At 39.7% G+C, this 17,646-nt stretch overlaps 2 protein-coding genes across 2 annotated transcripts; one reads left to right on the top strand and one right to left on the bottom strand.

Annotated features, from left to right (window-relative positions):
* Nucleotides 1–714: 714 nt before the first annotated feature.
* On the bottom strand, nt 715–10,687 carry ska3 (spindle and kinetochore associated complex subunit 3). The gene is made up of 11 exons (XM_032530292.1): nt 10,629–10,687; nt 9,237–9,291; nt 7,964–8,135; nt 7,339–7,777; nt 7,131–7,192; nt 6,701–6,900; nt 6,393–6,578; nt 5,553–5,744; nt 4,505–4,560; nt 4,057–4,184; nt 715–1,361 (listed from the first exon to the last, which is right to left on the bottom strand). The coding sequence occupies exons 1-11, from the start codon at nt 10,685–10,687 to the stop codon at nt 1,204–1,206; spliced, it is 1,707 nt and encodes a 568-aa protein (XP_032386183.1). The 3' UTR covers nt 715–1,203.
* Nucleotides 10,637–16,895, top strand: LOC116697661 (uncharacterized). The gene is made up of 4 exons (XM_032529019.1): nt 10,637–10,738; nt 10,849–11,038; nt 12,678–12,881; nt 15,848–16,895. The coding sequence occupies exons 1-4, from the start codon at nt 10,686–10,688 to the stop codon at nt 16,625–16,627; spliced, it is 1,227 nt and encodes a 408-aa protein (XP_032384910.1). The 5' UTR covers nt 10,637–10,685; the 3' UTR covers nt 16,628–16,895.
* Nucleotides 16,896–17,646: the final 751 nt, after the last annotated feature.

The raw sequence follows: 17,646 nt of genomic DNA, 5'->3' as shown, positions 1-17,646 counted from the left end.
GTAGTGGAAAAAAGATGCAGATATAAACAGTTGTTACTATAGTAACAGTCAGCAGTGCAGGTGAACATTATATAATGGTTAACATTATGATAAATCAATCCAAATATTGTGGAAATCTCCAAAAGTACTAACTTGATACGGTTACACAAGTCAAATAAGACGAGCTAAAGAAAAATAACACAAACATATTAAAAGTATTTTATTATATACTTAGTGGTTGAATGTAAATTCATGGGTTGAAATTTGGGGCCCTAATGTCACCGTGACACACACACACACTAAAGTGAAGGCTACATCTCAGCTTCTGAAGATGCTATTTTTGTTTTTTTATATAATTCTTTTATGTCTTGTTGCATTGAATGCTAAGCTAATAAAATAGCCTAATAATTGTTGGCGTGATCTTAAAAATCATGTGTTAATATTAAAGAGCATTTAGTTGAAAGATTTTATTTGCAGATTTAGAATAATACAAAATATCATCAAAAATAAATGATGTATTCTGTTGAGATAAGACTACTTATCCCAGGGGGTAAGTTCACAAGCTTTTACCTGTAAAGATCCTAGGCAGTTTTTATTGGGACTGCCACCCAAAGCAGGGATCTCGAAGATGCAGAATAAATTTATTTGCATACTATTGTGACCATAATGTATAAAGAGTTATAATTATATAAAGTACTTCCCATGGAAAGATTCAGCTTTCATGGAGCAGCTTCATGAATGCATGGCAGCCACTAAATCACTTTCCATGAGTGATCTGAATGACTTGATTCAAAGGGTTAGTTGCACAATGAAATCCTTTATTTTCATTTTCAAATTTTAAACAAAATGACGATACAGAATTGGACGAGACAGTTTCCCTTATTACCAATTCACCTCACCAACAGTGGTTTCAGAGGCCCTTCTATAATTAACTTTATGAATGATTTGCACGTGAATAGTGTAAATGTGTGCATAAAAATGTACCTTTCTGTGATTAACACGTTATTTAGTTATTTTTACAAACTACTTTACATAATATCCATGTGCCTCTTTTATCAAGCTCCGGACTGCTACAAAGTGATGTAAATAATTTTGCAAAAATAATGAAAAATGAAATGAAAAATAATTTTATAATACAGGAAAAAAAAAAGGAGATGTACGAGCAGGTTCTTGAGAGTCCGGATGACATATTCTCATTAAAACTGTGACGTATCCGAGTCACTTTTAGTTGTGAGTGCACAGTCTGTACGTGGAGTTGTTCCCGACCCCTAACACGTGCTTCAGCCTACCGAGCTCCGTGAGACACAGGACGTACACCGGGGTCTTGGTCCCAACCGAGCACATCGCTCTCAGCTCCTCCATCAGAAACTCTGTCTGTCCTCCTGCAGAGGGCGACACACAACAGAAACCCGTTACAGGCATCAGGCAGCTGCAAAGTACAACAAGTGCTCTTCGTCCCGTGTTATTTGTTTTTAAATTTTAGCTATATCTGGCTCTCCGATTTGTATAATGTACTTAAACTGGAGGGATAACCTTGCTTTGGTATTGAGTGACATGCGATAATTTTGTACATAATGTAACGTACTATTTAACGGATTAAAATGGGAAAGAAATAATCAAATTGATTGTTCTGCCACCAATGCTTGGTTTGAGTTGAACATATAAAATATTTTAAAAAGGCATACAAACAGCTCCTTTTTAACAGTTACACTTGCACACATTAGTAAATTTGTTTATGTGTTGCCCAAGCCTTGTTTGCACTGACCGTATGTGTTCAGCCCAGCTGATGTTTTGTATAAATGTCTTTGTCCTTATGTAACTGTATTGTGGATTTCATTTGTCGAAATCTATTTTGCCACATCGATGTCTTGTAATAATGTCGGTCCTGACGTGCTGTAACCATGTTTTATGTTTCTGCAGAACAGGAACCTGCTGAAAACTTTTTTTAAACTGAGTCGGGCCCGTATTTATGTTGTAATGTAATGTTACTTTTTCTAACTTTCCTGTATAATAAATATATGATATATGAAATTAAATTAAATGAAAAACATTTGGTTGCTAGTGGCAACAGCAGCTGGCACAGTTTCAAAGCAGTTCAACAGCTCAGTGACCAAGGAAATGTTAAAACGGCATTATTAATCTGCCGTTGTTGGACCATTATCTGTCAGAATTGATGTTGGTTATAGCCATTTTGTGACAGTTTGAAGTTTGAGATAATAAATAATAATAATAATAATTTGAGATAATAAATTAAATGAATTAGGTTAAAAACAAATTGTATCTCTGGCCTCAGTTTGTTAACGAATTAGCTAGCCAGTATGCTAATGCATCATGCTAGGTAACCTGAGCCAAGTCAACTGTTAAATTACTTTGGAGCAAGCGGTTGTGTATTTTACTTTTGCAGACTAATGTATTTTTGCTAGATTAATTACACTGTTGTACCTCTCAAGATCTTTCATGGTAATACATTGTTTCTTTCTGTTATTGGAGACAATCTTACCAACTTGACAGGATTAGGAATCCAGTTTTTGTTACTACTGTACTAATTCATTGAAACCCCTTTTGTGCAACTCTTATTTACGGTGTCTCATCTTTTTCGGATTTGTAGTCACCATCATTTAATCTTCAGTTTTATTTAATATTACAGTTTTTCCTTCAAGCACCACTTGCAGTCTGAAACACTGTCAGTCAGTCCGTTAACATACATGATATTAATTATAGCGTAAACCATTTTGGGGAAAAAAAAAAAAATTGATGCGACAGTTGGAATATACCACATGCTTTCTTCTGGAATTGGACTGTGGTTGTTTGATGTAAACCGACTCCCAAGGTGAAATAACCTTGCCACTTGAGCCTTTACAAGCATACGATGCATTTCCAGCTTTTGTGGTCACATAGTGCTGGGGAGCAACACAAGGTTAAAAGGTCGTAGCCAGGTGGTTCCTGATCAGTTGTAACAGTAGAGCGTATTGATCCAGCTGGTGCGGTTTATGCCTGCTACTGAAAATAGGCTCAGTTGCAACTTTGCTACTGAACTTTGATATTTTGACATTTAGCTCATGAATACATTGAACACGGAGAAAACAAGTTAACATGGATGTTCTGCAGCCAAACAAAGCTGGGCAATGTGACCAAAAATGAATGTCACAGCTACTTAAATACCATAAACTTACTATAAATTTAAAAAAAAGGTTAGAAAATATATTTGTTTTTAGCTTCACCCAGAGCTTCCTAACAATTATATAATTTGCCAAAAGAACATAAGAAACAACAGATGCTCAGAAGCTTCTTTGTTGTGAGTGAAGATGTAGAACAAAGTCATGAAAACCTGAAAGTACAGGTCGACCGATTAGTTTAGACGATTTCTGGCATTTTATTTTCATAATCTGCTGATTTAAAAAATAAATACAAATAAATTAATTTTAAATAAAAAAAAGTGAAGACCCACTAAGATTTAGTGTTCAGGTGTTATACATTTTTTAGCAGCACTGCAATTGTTAAAATTGTTGATTTTTTTATTTATGAAAGTTTGCAGATTTGTGTTCTCAGAAGTTTGATAAATGCTGCTAAGTGTACTAAACTTCATTGTTTCATTGAAAAGTTTATACAACAAAGTTTATTTAAAATATTTCTTATACATTATTTGTACAATGTTTTTACATTATACATTTTTAATTTCAGTATACAAGTGCAGATTGGTCAAGTGTTCAATGAATGTTTTTGTTGAGAAATTTTGCTGTATCTTAAGTAATTAGTGTTATTTTATCTTTCAAATAGAGGTTTAAAAAAAAGCACATATCGGCCAAAATACATCGGCGGCATTTATCGACCATCAGCTGACCCTGACTTCTAAAGATCGGCATCGGCCACAGGGAAATCCCTATCGGTCGACATCTACCTAACAGCATAGAGTGGATAATTGACTGTTTGATGTTTTTTTTTTTCCCATTTGCTGTGTTTCTGGAGTATTTAATAGCTGGAAGAGGTCATCAAAACCAAAATAAATGTATTTTTTATAAATCCTAACTTTATATAATCCTTTATAAAGTCTTAAACACTTAAAACACTAGCCCTGACCTCGACTCTCCGCCGTGAATTTGTTGATGTTTTGGATTGCCAGGTTGAGGTTGGACAGAGTCATCTGCCTCATGTAACTGGGTAAACTCTGGAACTCGCTCTCCGACACCGCAGACAGACTCGCAGCTCTGGAAAGAGGACATGTTACAATTAATGATTAGAAAGAAAGTACAGGCATGAATGATACCATGGCTACAAAATGTAAGGAAATAAACATCAATCACAATTAAAAACAGACAAGACAGAAAACTAAACACCTCAAAATTAGCTAATATATTAGGAATATACAAACAATACTACATGTAATGTTGTTTTCTTCAACTCAGCAGTAGTCTGATTTGGTCTGGTCTGCAACTTTAGTAAAATGTATTGCAATCCTTATCTTCAGCATTGCTTCAAACAGAATGAATCTCCAGGTAGAGGTAAGTGGTTTTCTGAGGATCTTTACCGGTTTGGGAGCACAACCGCCATGGCAGTCTTCTTTAACTGAGCCTGGGACACAAGCTTTAAAACAAAATGGAAATCATGAGTGAAAAAGGAAAGCATGAAGAGTACGGCAAAAGGTTAAATTTGAAACATGTTCTGGAACATATGTCAAACAAATCTGAGGTCTGTTCAAGTTGTTTTTAACCACACAGGCATGAAATAAAGGCTGGGAAGTAGCGATGCACCGATACCAATGCCAGTATCCGTCTGATGTTGTGTACTCGCCCTTGTAATCATAAAATGATTACGTTACTTCCACAACCGATACCACCTCCTAGCAACGTGACATTAACTTCTCCATCGAGCAGGTATAGGTGGCAGAAGAGGAGCAATGCTAGACAGTTTGCAGATCTTTGGCTGTAGAATAACAGAGGCCCTTTCCCCAATACATGATTTCACTTGACGACTAGCCATTGTCGTTAATAATACTGGATTTCGACGTCCTTTCAGTGTACTGAAGCCGGGGTATGAGATTCACAGAAACCGCATTTCCAAAGCTCAATGACTTTGGGAATAAGCACATCAGCAGCCTGTTCGCTTCTGTACAGATGTTCCAATATCAGTATCAATATCGCCTCCAATACTGCCTAAAACACTGGTATCGGGAAGTATTGAGTTTATGCACTGATCCGATACCACATAATAAAGCCCTAAATAAAATCTACGTTAAAGTAGTTTATGTTCTTTCAGTTATGACTGATTGTCAAACTGGATAATAAAAGTTCTACAGTGCTCATTGTTTGTGTTTGTTCATGTTTCACAAAGAACTGAGCCAGGCCCAAAACAAATCATATCACATCCATACAGGGACAGTAGTATACAGTTGTTATAACATAATATAATATATGACACACTGGTATTGGATCAGTACTCTGTAACGGCCAATACACAAGTTCAAGTATCGGAAAGCGAAACAAATGGTATCTGTGCATCCCTACTGGGAAGTCAATCTAAAAACGTTTTGCCAGCAAATGTCTATAGTTAATCCGCTAAGAATAAACAGGACTCACTTTACAGATGTCCTGTGTTACAGAGCTGAGGTCTGGCATCTCTGGGGTGCTGGGGTCTTGGTAGTCCATCCTGATGCGAGGTGTCCCCAAGCTGAACTCCTGGGTGGGTCCGTCCAGCTCCAGGTTGTGGACAACGGGCTCCTTGGTCACCTTTTTATGCTTCAAAGTCTTCCTGGGCCTTTTTGCACTTCCCTGGAGGTAGACAGGTTAAAATGCAGGCCAGCATTAAACAAAGAAGAAGTTCCTATTTTTAATACAACATCCTTATTTCACTGTAATAAATACAGAATAGTGATTGATATTGACACTTAGCATTACTTTTTAAAAGTTTTATCAATTTGAGTCGTTGTTCCAAGCACTTTCTTAGCCATTTCCAAACTTTGTGTGAAACGCAAGAGGAAAAAAAGTTTTAAAAAATGGTTATTTTGTAATTTCAGGGCTATATTATCCACCAAAGTATGATGTAAATATGATGGTCAGTAGAGGTCTGTCTTGCAATATATCAAGTTACCATCATTATCATTTTTATTATATCATGAGTGTAATGCAATTGATTTGAGGTTCATTTTCACTGAAAAAGGAGTAACAACCTTCTTAATAAACAGTGAAAACATACAAATAAGTCAGCCTGGCTCAAATTAAATATTGTATCTGTAAATCGCATTTAACCACACTGAGCAATGGATTGGTCAGGCTGTAAGGGAAGAAGATACCGCAACCCTCAAACCAAACAGAAATGAGTTACTAGTCTTCAATCACAAGGATATTTTTAACTAATCTTTCAAAAACAAATTGGGATACAGCAGTGAATTTGACCTGTGGCTAAAAAAAACAGCTTACAGTTTGTAAAGAATTTCCCAAATCAGACTCCAGGTTTGGCATATCTGGCATCTGATTGTCCTCAACACCCATGATGGATATTTCTGGCACTTCATATTCCCATGGGCGTTTACAATGTGTTGAAAGTTCACGGGTCTCGGTTTCCTCGTCAGCTTGCATGATGATCGGCTCAGGCAGCTGTGCACTCTGTGAACACATGCAAAAACTCTTGAGCTGAAAGTCTTTGTGTTAGTTTTTTAGTATAGATGAGGTAATAAAGAAAACAATCATTATCAATGAAATGTTCTACACATTCAAATGCTTTATACCTTTTTGTTGCTGACAAGTCGGTGAACGTATGGGGTTTTAAATGCTGGGATCTCGGGGGTGGTGGGCAGGTTTTTAAGGCGTTCGGGGGATTCTGGGTCACCATTTCTTTGAGCAAGTGGGGAGCGGGGAAGGTTTGTCTTTTTGATCTTGAACCCCGGGGTGCAAAACACAGGTGGCTCTGGGGACTCCAAGTTATGTGCTGCAGATGATATAAGAACACAATGTGATATGAGGGGACAGCAAAACATGTTTCATTTCAGTGTTTTCTTATTTCTTTGCAACTAGGATGGTGGATTTGACGTAAATTCCCTCGGAAAAAAACAAGACAAAAAACAAAAAAACAGTGGTAAAGGTTAATTAAAGATGGAAGCTAAGGCTTCAATTTAAGACGCCAGTTCAGGAGATGAGGAAGCTCTAAGATGTTCTTACCTTGTTTGTGTAAATTGTCCATTAGAGTGTTTTCTGGTGATACAGGCATGTCTTGTGGTGGTCTGTCAAAGAAGAGGACAATAATAAAGCAACAATAAGCGCAGTGACAATTGACTTGAAAGATCTCTAGCAGTACTGCTGCAAATCCGGTGCATTGCCGGTAGAGGTTATATCCTAGAAACATTATGTAATGCTCATTATGCTCTACCTTTGGGGCTTTTCAACATTCTTCCGGAGCAGATCCATAGTGAAGTCGTTCAGACACATTGTGTGCTCTGAAATGCCAAAGTCAGACATCTGAGGTGTCTGTAACTCATCGTCATCCATCCGCAGGGCACATTTGGGGGTTAAGGACATGGGCGGGGGTGCGGGCGTGTTGAGTGAGGGGTGAGGGAGGCTCATTTCAGGCATAGGAGGCACTTCAGAGCACCCGGCCAGAGTTCTCTTCAGCTGCATCTCAGACAGACCAAAGTCAGAGAGCTGCGGCGTTTGCAGCAAGTTAATAAATGATGGCGGTCCCGCTGTCGGAGGCGATGTGAAGTGATTACCTCCAGCCTCCTCCTGGCTTCCCCTCTCTCCTCTCGCTGATTTGGTTTTATTCTCATCTGCTATTTCATCTTCAGTTTCTGACTCCTGACCTTCGGCCTCTGTATAAGAAAGTCACAACAAAAACACATTTTGAGTGCCTGTTGTTTCCTTTAGTGAGCAGTTAAAAATGGTAGACATAGCAACTTCAACACCTTGCACTGCAGTACATATCAATACGTGCATAAACATACAGTTTTATAAAACTATGTTTGACTTCTACCAACACAGCTACAGTAATTACTTACTGGTTGTTCTCTGGGTGTCACTGGGAGCTTGGTAACCATATTTTTCCCAGTGTCCCTTCAGTGTTCGGATGTCCTGAGCGAGCCTCTGTTCCATCACTCTACAGGCCTTAACGAAGTTACTTACCTCCTTTGCTTGTGCTTTCTGCTGAGCAATCTGACCCTGGATCTGCCCCTGTATGATGACAGATCAGAGACCATCACTACTCTCTGAAAAGATAACAGGCCCACAGATCTATAGTTATATGTGCTATAAAGACCGTGTTACAGACAGACTGTAAAATACATTACATTAGAAATGCTTGATTCTTACTGAGCCATTTAGTACTGCTGAATGTTTTCATCTTCAAAACGTTAACACATGGCACACTAGTGCTTGGTGAATCAGATTCAAGTTAGGGTGACCAGACGTCCCCGATTTTGGCTACCTGTCCCCGGCTGGATCTGTCCCCGGAAATGTCCCCGGTTTTTTCAGTGTGACTGAAAGACCCGAAATTGGAATGAAAGAAAGAAAAAACTAACAAAACGGAGCCAATAATCGCACACCCAACACACGCAGGCTCCAGACAGCCAGAGCCAGCGGTGCTCAGAGAGGTTTTAGAAAGCCGTATTTTACGATGCTAAAATCACTGATAAGCAAAACGAGCACTTTTATGAAGGTAAATACAAGCTGAACAATTATCCTATTTACTTACATTGCAGCGATCTCGTTTAATACTGCATCAATGTCAAAAGGAAAATATGTCCTCAGTAGTTTTTTGTTGTATCTGATTCTCAATGAGCTGTTGCAGAAACAAACCTTGAGCATAAAGCAAAGCTGTCAGATAAATGTATTCAGTAAAAATTACAACCTTATGAATATTAAGACTTTCTATCTTAAAATTTTAGGACTTTCTATCTTGAAATTTGGCTTTCTTCTTGAAATATTAGGACTTTTTATCTTAAAAATTTAGGACTTTAATTTTTGAAATATTAGGATTTTTTTATTTTGAGGGGTGTGGAGTAGGAAGTAAAAGGGGGGGGTCTAGCCAAGACCTGGGGGGGGGGTCACCCCTAAAAAAACACTCTGGGTCTATGTCCCTTTTTAATTTTTAAAAAAAAAAACTTACTTGTTTGTAGGAAATACGCTCGACGGAAATGTCCCAGATTTTGTCTAAATTGGGGAAACCTTTAATTTCAAGTGGCTTGGGAGTGTGTGTTTCAATGGGGCCGATAAATATCAGACTAAAAACAGAATCTTGTAAAATCGTCGTTCGTTTTTCCCCCCACGTTTTACCTTCAGGGTCCCACTTTCACTTGATTTTCGTTTTGGTTGTTGCTTTTCCCCCCCCCTTTTTTCCCCCCAAAAAAAACTTTCTTTTTCCTAAAAAAAAATTTTACCAAAAGGGCCAAAAAGGGCCCCCCCCCCTCCCCTTTTTCACCCCCTTGGGTTTCAAAATGCGAAGCCCCTTTCCGACCCAGATTTTGTTTTCTTTTTTTTAAAATTGTATTTTTTTTTTTGATAAATTTTTTAATATTGGCAAAAAAAAAGGCTTTCCCCAAAATAGGGGGTTTTTACTTCTCTCCTTCAGAACCTTTCGTTTGGGGGCCCTTCTTGTCTTTTTCTTCTTCGTCTTTTCTTCTTTCGTCTTCTTCTTTTTCCTTTTTTTTTGGCGTTTGTAACCAAAATTAAAAAGTTGCTTTAGCGCCACCAGGCGGATGTGAACAGAGATTTTTTAATTCAATTTCAATTATTAAATTTCATTTAAAATTAAATTTTTTTATAGTAAAATTCATAAAAAGGGTTTTCCCTCAAGACACTATACAATAGACCACCTCCAGAATTCAAGGACCCCAAAAGTACATAGTCTCCTCCGAGCAAACACTGCACATATTCAGGTGAAAAACTTTAAATTAAAATTTCACTAAGTTTTAGCACTAAGCATCTCATTTCATTTCAATGGTCTGGGGTTTTTGATAGGCTTAATCTTATTTTCAAATTGTGGTGTGTGCAAAAAAGGCAAAATACAGCTTTTTTTCAGTAAAGTCACCCCAACACCCAGTTTGTATAAGCAAAAATATAAAAATTTCAAAATTTTATCAGTTCGGCTCAAAGAAGTGTGGAGGGCAAAGCACATTCGACAGATTTGCCCTTTTTTACACTATCTATTTACATAAGATTGATATATAGTCGGCTTGGCCAGCGTAGCCTTGTTGGGGAAAGGTAATGTTCCTGTTGATGTAAAAACCTTTTAGTAGTTGTTAAGACGAAAAGCGCTATTAAAAAACACACATTTAACAAAAATTTTTTGCATTTTAAGCTGGCATTAAAATCCCCGTGCACTAACTAAAAATTTTTCAAAATAAACAAAGTACGGGAAACTGATCACGGGCCTTGTCCCTTTAAAACACTGCTGATTCAGGGGTGGGGAAAATTTGGGGAAAATAAAGCTGGCTGTAAACTCACTCCTATTGTGACTTCCGCTCTCAAGTGCAGAGAGAGCTGTCGGTGGAGAATTGTTATCAGATTAACTGGTTGCTCAGGAGAGTGTATAAATATTGGACAAACTGTGAAGGTCAGTACAAACGTGCAAACGGAACAACTGCGGTGAGTTGCAACAAAAAGGTCTCAACAGGTTTCAAGGTGGGTCCTGCAAATGGGTGATCAGAGCAGTGAATGTAGATTTACAACAAAGTGGAGTAAACTGTTCCCTTTCTCCATTTGTCAGGACACAGCTGTGGATCCATGGCGATGTTTGGGAAGGTTTTGGAGCCAGTGGGCTACATGCAGACTGTGAGGTGAGTTTCACTTTGAACACGTGCAACAAAACAACATATCTTCCAAACACATTTCTATTCCAAATCCAAAACCCTGTCTGTTTAAATTGTGTATGTGTGGTGCTGGTTAGGGTCCTGGTTCAGGGCATCTGCTCCTATCTGGGCGGCAGCGCCACAGCAGAGGAGAGTGAGGGGGCCAAGAAGAACCTGGACCACATCGATCAGGAGCTGGGAGCATCGGGACACGGCCTGCTGGACGACCAGGAGGTCCACCGGCTGGAGGACGACCTGGCAGTGGTGTACTACCAGCTGGGCACAGCGGTGAGGAAACAATCCCTGGATCTCATACGTGCAGTTAAACTTAGTACAGGCAACTACTTTCATTTGGAGGGGTAGTCTAATATCAGCTTATTTAGGGAAGACTGGAGCGTACCTGCCTCTCAGCGTTTTATTGTGAAGGTTACGGTCGGAGCAGCTGTTCAACAGTCACACCTTCACAAAACTAAAGCTGAACAGTGTCCTGTGACCTGCTGCTGGCTGACAGATGGGTAGCTGAGAGGAGAACAGACCTAAAGAGCTGCAAAATGAATCGATTAGTTATCAACTAGTAAAAAAAGCAGACATTAAAGACACTAATGTAGACATTCTCTGATTCCAGCTTCTTAAATGTGAATAGCTTCTAGTTTCTTCTCTCCTCTGTGACAGTAAACTGGATATCTTTAAGAGTTTTGGACCAACATTTGCGAACGTCATTTTGGGCTTTGGGAAACATTTTTCCCCCATTTTCTGATAATAAATAATCAACAATGAAAATAATTGTTAGCTGCAGCCCTTCATACGTGTGGACAGCTAATTTAAATTGAACTGGCGGTTTTATAAACAGGATCAGGGGCTCCCAAGGTGGAGCTGACCTTGAAGAGTAACAAGCGTGCTGCCAATTTCGCTAAACTGGTGTGTGACTGTGCCTGAACTCATCATGCTGAGCGTATTATGTAAATGCAGATATGTGACCAGATGTATAATTGAACATCTGGTTAGTTCTACCAGATAGTATTAACAGACTTAGGCTTTTTAGTTTCCTCTTTAATTATTTCAAAATGTCACAAAATGTAAAAATACCTTAAATGAGCTCAGAATAGCAGCCATCTGTTTCATGAAGCATTTGAATTTGAAAAAAAAAAATCTTCCTGGATCAGTTTAGCTGAATAAAGTGAACTGAGATCACTGAGTCAAACCGATAAGTAACACAATTATGTTTATACATACTCTCAATGTTATATGATCTGGGAGTGAAATTTAAGCAGCACAAAAATGGTGAAGTGTTACCTTGAGTAAAACATGAAATTTAGCTATAATTCAGCTGTTTGATTGGAATGTTGCCTCAAAAAAAGAGATGCAAAACGACCAAAAAGAGACACAAAACAACATAAAAATGATTACAAAGAGACGCAAAACAGTGACAAGGAGTCACAACACGACTAAAAAGAGACCAAAAATGACTACAAAGAAACACAAAAGGACCAAAAAAAGACACAAAGTTACCAGAAGAGACAACAATTAACTTAAGAGACCAAACACTGCCATAGAGACACAAACTGATTTGGAAGAGACAACAAAAGCTGTGATTTGTAGTTGTTTTGTGTCTTTCAGTCTGGTTGTCTTGCTCCTATGTAGCAGGGGAGGGGTGTCCATGGCTGTGTGCTAAGAATTACAAATAGCGGTTATTTGTTTGTAATATTTCAAGTTCTGGATTTTGCATTCATTTATTCCACTGAATAAATAATGGTAAATAATAATAAATAATTTTCATTGCCATGAAATATAGATTTAAATTGGAGTTTTAACACATTTTTACTTCTAATTCTAAAAAATGGGTCTTCACTGACTCTGGTCCTGCCATTTAAAAGCTTTGAAAACCCACCCCTGCCCTTTAGCACTCTCTCACCCCTGCCTGTTTCAGGTGAGAGCCCAGTCAGACTTCACCAAGAAGGAGACGGAGGTGTTCCTGCAGTACGTGCAGGACTACCGACTGGAGAGGCAGCTGACAGCTCTGTACAACCGTCTGATGGGAGTGTCGGCGCTGACCGACCAGCCCACGCTGCTGGAGGAGCTCATACTGAGTCGCAAGCCTAAACGCTGGGAGCTGAGGGAGTTCTGTGTCAAGGTCGGTGAAGGTGCAGGGGAGGAGGGGGGGGTCTCTGTGTTCAACTCATCCCCCTACAGGGGGTCATTAAAGTTTCATTTTCTCTATTTTACAAGTCATTATACATCCGCACGCACTCCAGCTTGACTACAGCAGCAGGGAGCCTGAGGTAATGCAGCAATCAAATACACACACACACACACGCACACACACACACCACCACACACACACACACGCACACGCACACGCACACGCACACACACACACACACACGCACACGCACACACACACACACATGCACACACACAGGGAGGGAAAATGACAGAAAGAAAAAGGACATTCGGACAAACTTCTTTTTAAACTGGAACTGGAGTGCAACTGATCTGTCATTATTAAATATTGTTAATTGCATCCAATCCAAGAATTAAGAAGGTACTTTAGACCACATTTCATCAAATATCAAACATAATCATTTCCCCGAGGACGGAAGTTTATACAGTAAAAGAAAAGCATTGAGGAGCACAGCTTACAATATTAAATATTCAGTTGTCAGACCAAAAATATAAAATTGAAAGCAAAACATTGTGGTCCTGTGGGGGAGTGAAGCATGTTGCATCTATCTTCTTGGTATGAAAATAACCTGAATATTTAATTCAGCAGAGCTGTGACCTTCTGTTGTCTTTCTTGTGAGCTGAGTTGGCAAATTCCCTTTTGCTTACACTGCTGGTTTGGAAACAAATCCACAAAAAGCAGCTGCTCGGGCTGAGTTGCTCAGGCTTTAAACCTCAAATTAAAACAGCAATTTCAAAGTCTGAATACTGTAGACTGTGTGAGGCTACGTTACATAATTGTGACTAGAATGTCAAACGTTTAAAAACCCACAAAAGCAAGGGTGAGTGCTCATATTTCCCTTTTTTTTTATAGGGTCAAATAGAGCGTTGTCTCCAGTTTCTTACGTAACCCCCCGACCCCCCCCCCCCTTCCAAAAAAAAAGACACCAAATGTCCATCTGTCCTAATGCCCTGGAGCAAGACACACAAAATAACTGCCCACTATGCGAATAAATGGACCTTAATAGACCGTGCAGCAGTCACAGACTTGCTCGTTATGTAAAAGTAATTATCTTTTTCAAACATATTGCAGGCATGACCTAGGTTTGACCAGCATTTGTTACACTCTATATGCACGATCGTTTCCAGGGAAGTCATCGTTCGTGCAAAGTCATTCACCACGCCTGCTGTTGTCCCTGCTGTGAAGTCAGACATAGTTTTCATCCTACAAACTCAAGTCCAGAGTCCACTTATTAAAGGGCTTTAGGGTACGAGGGAGCCAGCCTCAGTGGATTAGCCTTAATGCTGAAGCAATTTCTGCTTGAAATTGCTGCTGAACGAGCGATTTGTTTGCGTTCTGCTCCTTTCAAGGACTTAACATAAATGCTGAGTGAAGCCCGGTGCTACCTCACTGTGCAGTCATAGTCTATCATAGTCAAATTTTCCAATAGATATTTAGATAATAACCACCCTAACTTTTCTCCTGTGTAACGAGCCGAGAGATCTACAGTGGGTTTAACTGTGTGTGCAACATGTCGGACTAACTAGTTGTCAAAGTCACCGCTGTAACTCGTGTCCAGACCGGAGAAGCCGACCTTGTTAACCAAAGGAACCGCAGCTATGTTTCTTTAACTTTTAACAACTTATCATGAGTAAACATGTCGTGGATGATAAGTGTGTGTGTCATGCTGGGTTTTCCCCTCCTGCTGGCACAATAACAAATCTTTGTAAATCAGACCAAAGCCACATTACAATATGATAAATAAATAAAAACAAAAATGATTGTGCTTATCTGAAATTTTTTTAACGCAACTAAAATGTTCTGCAGGCAGTGATTTTGTGCACTGGCCTTAAATAACCTTACATAGCTCTCTTTACAAAGAGTTTGCGACAGGGGTGGTTTATTTTGGTCAGTCCCACAGGGCCAAGTGTTCATTTCAGTTTAATAGAGCGAGCCAAGAGAGTAATAACCAGCCTCTGTCCTGCTGTAACGAGAAGATGTGGAAACACATTTTCAAGTCCAGTCTAGGTGACAAAAATCTCAGATGAGTTGGTGTACTGCTAAAAACAATACAGCGTCATTAACAACAACAAACCTGTGCTAGACATGATTATGACATTAACTACCTCTGTTAAAACTTATGAAGATGCAAAAGATTTAACAAAATTATGTTTTAGTGTTCGGTTCAGCCATTTCTCTGCACACAGGAAGAAAACCTGAAATCATAACTTTTCTCTAAGGAGCTGTGAGCACATGTTTTGTTCAGAGAAAGCTGGACTCACTATTGGTAGATGTTTTACTGCTGTCATCCCCTTGATGTGTTATCAGATCAGCCATGTCTGTAAAAATAAACAAATGTAGTGTACATATGATGTCTGTTTTTGGCCGTAAAAGCTTTTTTCAGGAACTCAAACTTTTTGCAAACTCCAGAAACTGTCCTGCACGTCAAATGCAGCAACATGGTTTCAGTTTTGGTTTCTGGGTCGAAGTTCCCGCCTCTCCTAAAAGCTCCAAGATAGTATTTTCCGATGGTCTAGGAACTTTCAAAGTCGAGGTTGCAGTTGAATGTCACTGACCACTGGTACCCTAGAGCACACATTTGGCCTGCAACCACCCACAGGTTGTTTCTGGGTTCAACAGGTAAAAAGAACATGATAAATGAAACGTTACTTTATTAGCTATTTGTTTCAGCATGGTAAGCTGATCGTTGCTACTTTGTACTGTACAAATACCAATGTGCTAACAGGATCTATAGTTCCTGAAGCTCTTAAATCCTGGTACTACTTGGACAAAAAGTCTCATTATGGGATTTCTGATACTCAAAATCACTTCTATTGGCCAAAAGAAAAGTTGTGAAGCCCAGCTTTAATTTTACTCTAGTTTTGACCACTATTTGAAGGCTCACGCTCTCTTCTTTCCTTCTATTCTCTCAACAGATAAACTTTGTCCTGGGCACTGGTCTCCTGTGCCTCTTTACGCAGGCTTCTCTGACAGGCAGAGACCAGGCTCTGCTGATGAAGACCTGGTCTGACCGGATGGCTGCCCTCTACAGGAAGATGAAGAACACGGGAGGCCGCTGCTTGGGCTACTTTTTGCAGCAGGCGGAGGGGGATATACGGCAGCAACTCCAAGAGGCCGTGCAGAACCGTGCACCCCCGGAGGAGGCAGCGGGGAGCATCCTGAAGACCCTGGAGAAGAACTATGATTGGCTGCGCTGGGCGGTGATGCTCCACCCTGCCGTGGGAACCATGGAGGACGAGAATGACGAGAAGGTTGAGAAGGTTGAGAAGGTTGAGAAGGACGAGGAAACACATGAAGAAAAAGAAGAAAAGGAAGGTGTCCTGCCACAACAGCAGCCCAACAATTTTATTTCGGTGGCGTCTGAAGCACCAATCCCCCACGTGGTGGCGTGCTATCGTGACACGCCCACTTCGTTGGACAAGAGCCGTATCCACCAGCTTATCGTGGACTTGGAGTGGAAGATCCCCAACCCGCCACCTGAGGTGTACGCTTCCATCGAGGAAGACCCAGGCAGAGCGCGGCGCTACCTGGCCTCACGCATGCTGAGGAAGCTGCAGGAGGGGCTGGGATCTGGTGTGTCTGTCCACGTGGTGCCGGGCAGGATGGAGATGAAGTGCAACTTCCCACCAGCCTCCTACTACCTCTATGAGTACAAACACCGGCTGGCCTCGGGCACAGTGTGTGTGTTTGGATGAAACACTAAAGGGCAAAGGAAACAACCTGCTGTTCCACAGAGATGTTTCTTAATCGTATTCAAAGCATTTGTTTTATTTTTCTTGCTTTCACAGTGGCATTGACATGTCTTGTGTAATATAATTTCCAAATAAATGACATACATGAGTTTTTTGTTTACTTTCCTATAAAGCAAAATTCCAGTTTATGTTGCAACTTGGGTCTAATGTCATCCATCCTTAGGACAGTCGGTCGACCACTTTAATGCAGACCGAAAAGTCTCATCAAATATCAGAAGAATTGCATGAACTTTCGTACAGACAGTCATGTTCCCCAGACGATGAATCCTAATGACTTTAGCCTTCCACTGACTTTTTACCTAGTGCCATTATGAAGTCAAACTTTTCTTTGTCTAAAACTCTGATGAAAGTTTCCAACAGCCTCAATTGTACTTTGTGTTTAGTGTTATTTAGCACGCTAAAATGCTACACTGAGCTAGTTAACATGGCTAACATTATGTCTGCTAAAACATCATGTTAATTGTGTTGAAACAAAGTCTGAACGGGGGAAGAAACACAAGAAGTCAGACAATCAGACAGTAAGTTTACAAGTTTTGCCAGATTTTCTGAATAAGGTAAATTTAAAGGTGATAGCATCTCGAACGCTGGTAATAATCCATCATGACACAAGAAAACTATGCTATGAACTGTGATGGATGTTCAAGCAATTTAGCTAACATGAGGGGTTTGCACGTGTTTCTTTCCCAGTCTTTTGATTTTATTTATAGGAATGACGGCCCAAACTACAAAAGTAAAGCCCAAGTTGTATGAAACCAGAATTCCCCTTTAAGACAGATCTTTCTTTTTTTTTTCAATAAGGTATGCATTGACTTTCCAAACATCAATGCTAAATAGCAGCATCAACCACAAAGCAGAGATCAAGCGTTTGACCCGTATTAACTGTTGCGGTCTTTGATTATTGCTAATAACTGATGGATCAGGAGACTGTATAATTACCTGTCAGAATAAAATGCTCTAAAATT

This window comes from Etheostoma spectabile, chromosome 11 (assembly GCF_008692095.1).
Source record: "Etheostoma spectabile isolate EspeVRDwgs_2016 chromosome 11, UIUC_Espe_1.0, whole genome shotgun sequence".
NCBI lineage: Eukaryota > Metazoa > Chordata > Actinopteri > Perciformes > Percidae > Etheostoma > Etheostoma spectabile.
This window is presented reverse-complemented; position numbering and strand designations above follow the sequence as displayed.

Coding starts and splice junctions, on each gene's coding strand:
- LOC116697661 (XM_032529019.1), top strand. CDS start 10,686: ATGGCGATGTTTGGGAAGGTTTTGGAGCCAGTGGGCTACATGCAGACT. Junction 10,739..10,848: donor GGCTACATGCAGACTGTGAG/GTGAGTTTCACT, acceptor GGTGCTGGTTAG/GGTCCTGGTTCAGGGCATCT. Junction 11,039..12,677: donor ACTACCAGCTGGGCACAGCG/GTGAGGAAACAA, acceptor TGCCTGTTTCAG/GTGAGAGCCCAGTCAGACTT.
- ska3 (XM_032530292.1), bottom strand. CDS start 10,687: ATGGATCCACAGCTGTGTCCTGACAAATGGAGAAAGGGAACAGTTTAC. Junction 4,561..5,552: donor TAACACAGGACATCTGTAAA/GTGAGTCCTGTT, acceptor TTTGTTTTAAAG/CTTGTGTCCCAGGCTCAGTT. Junction 1,362..4,056: donor ATTCACGGCGGAGAGTCGAG/GTCAGGGCTAGT, acceptor CGCCCTCTGCAG/GAGGACAGACAGAGTTTCTG.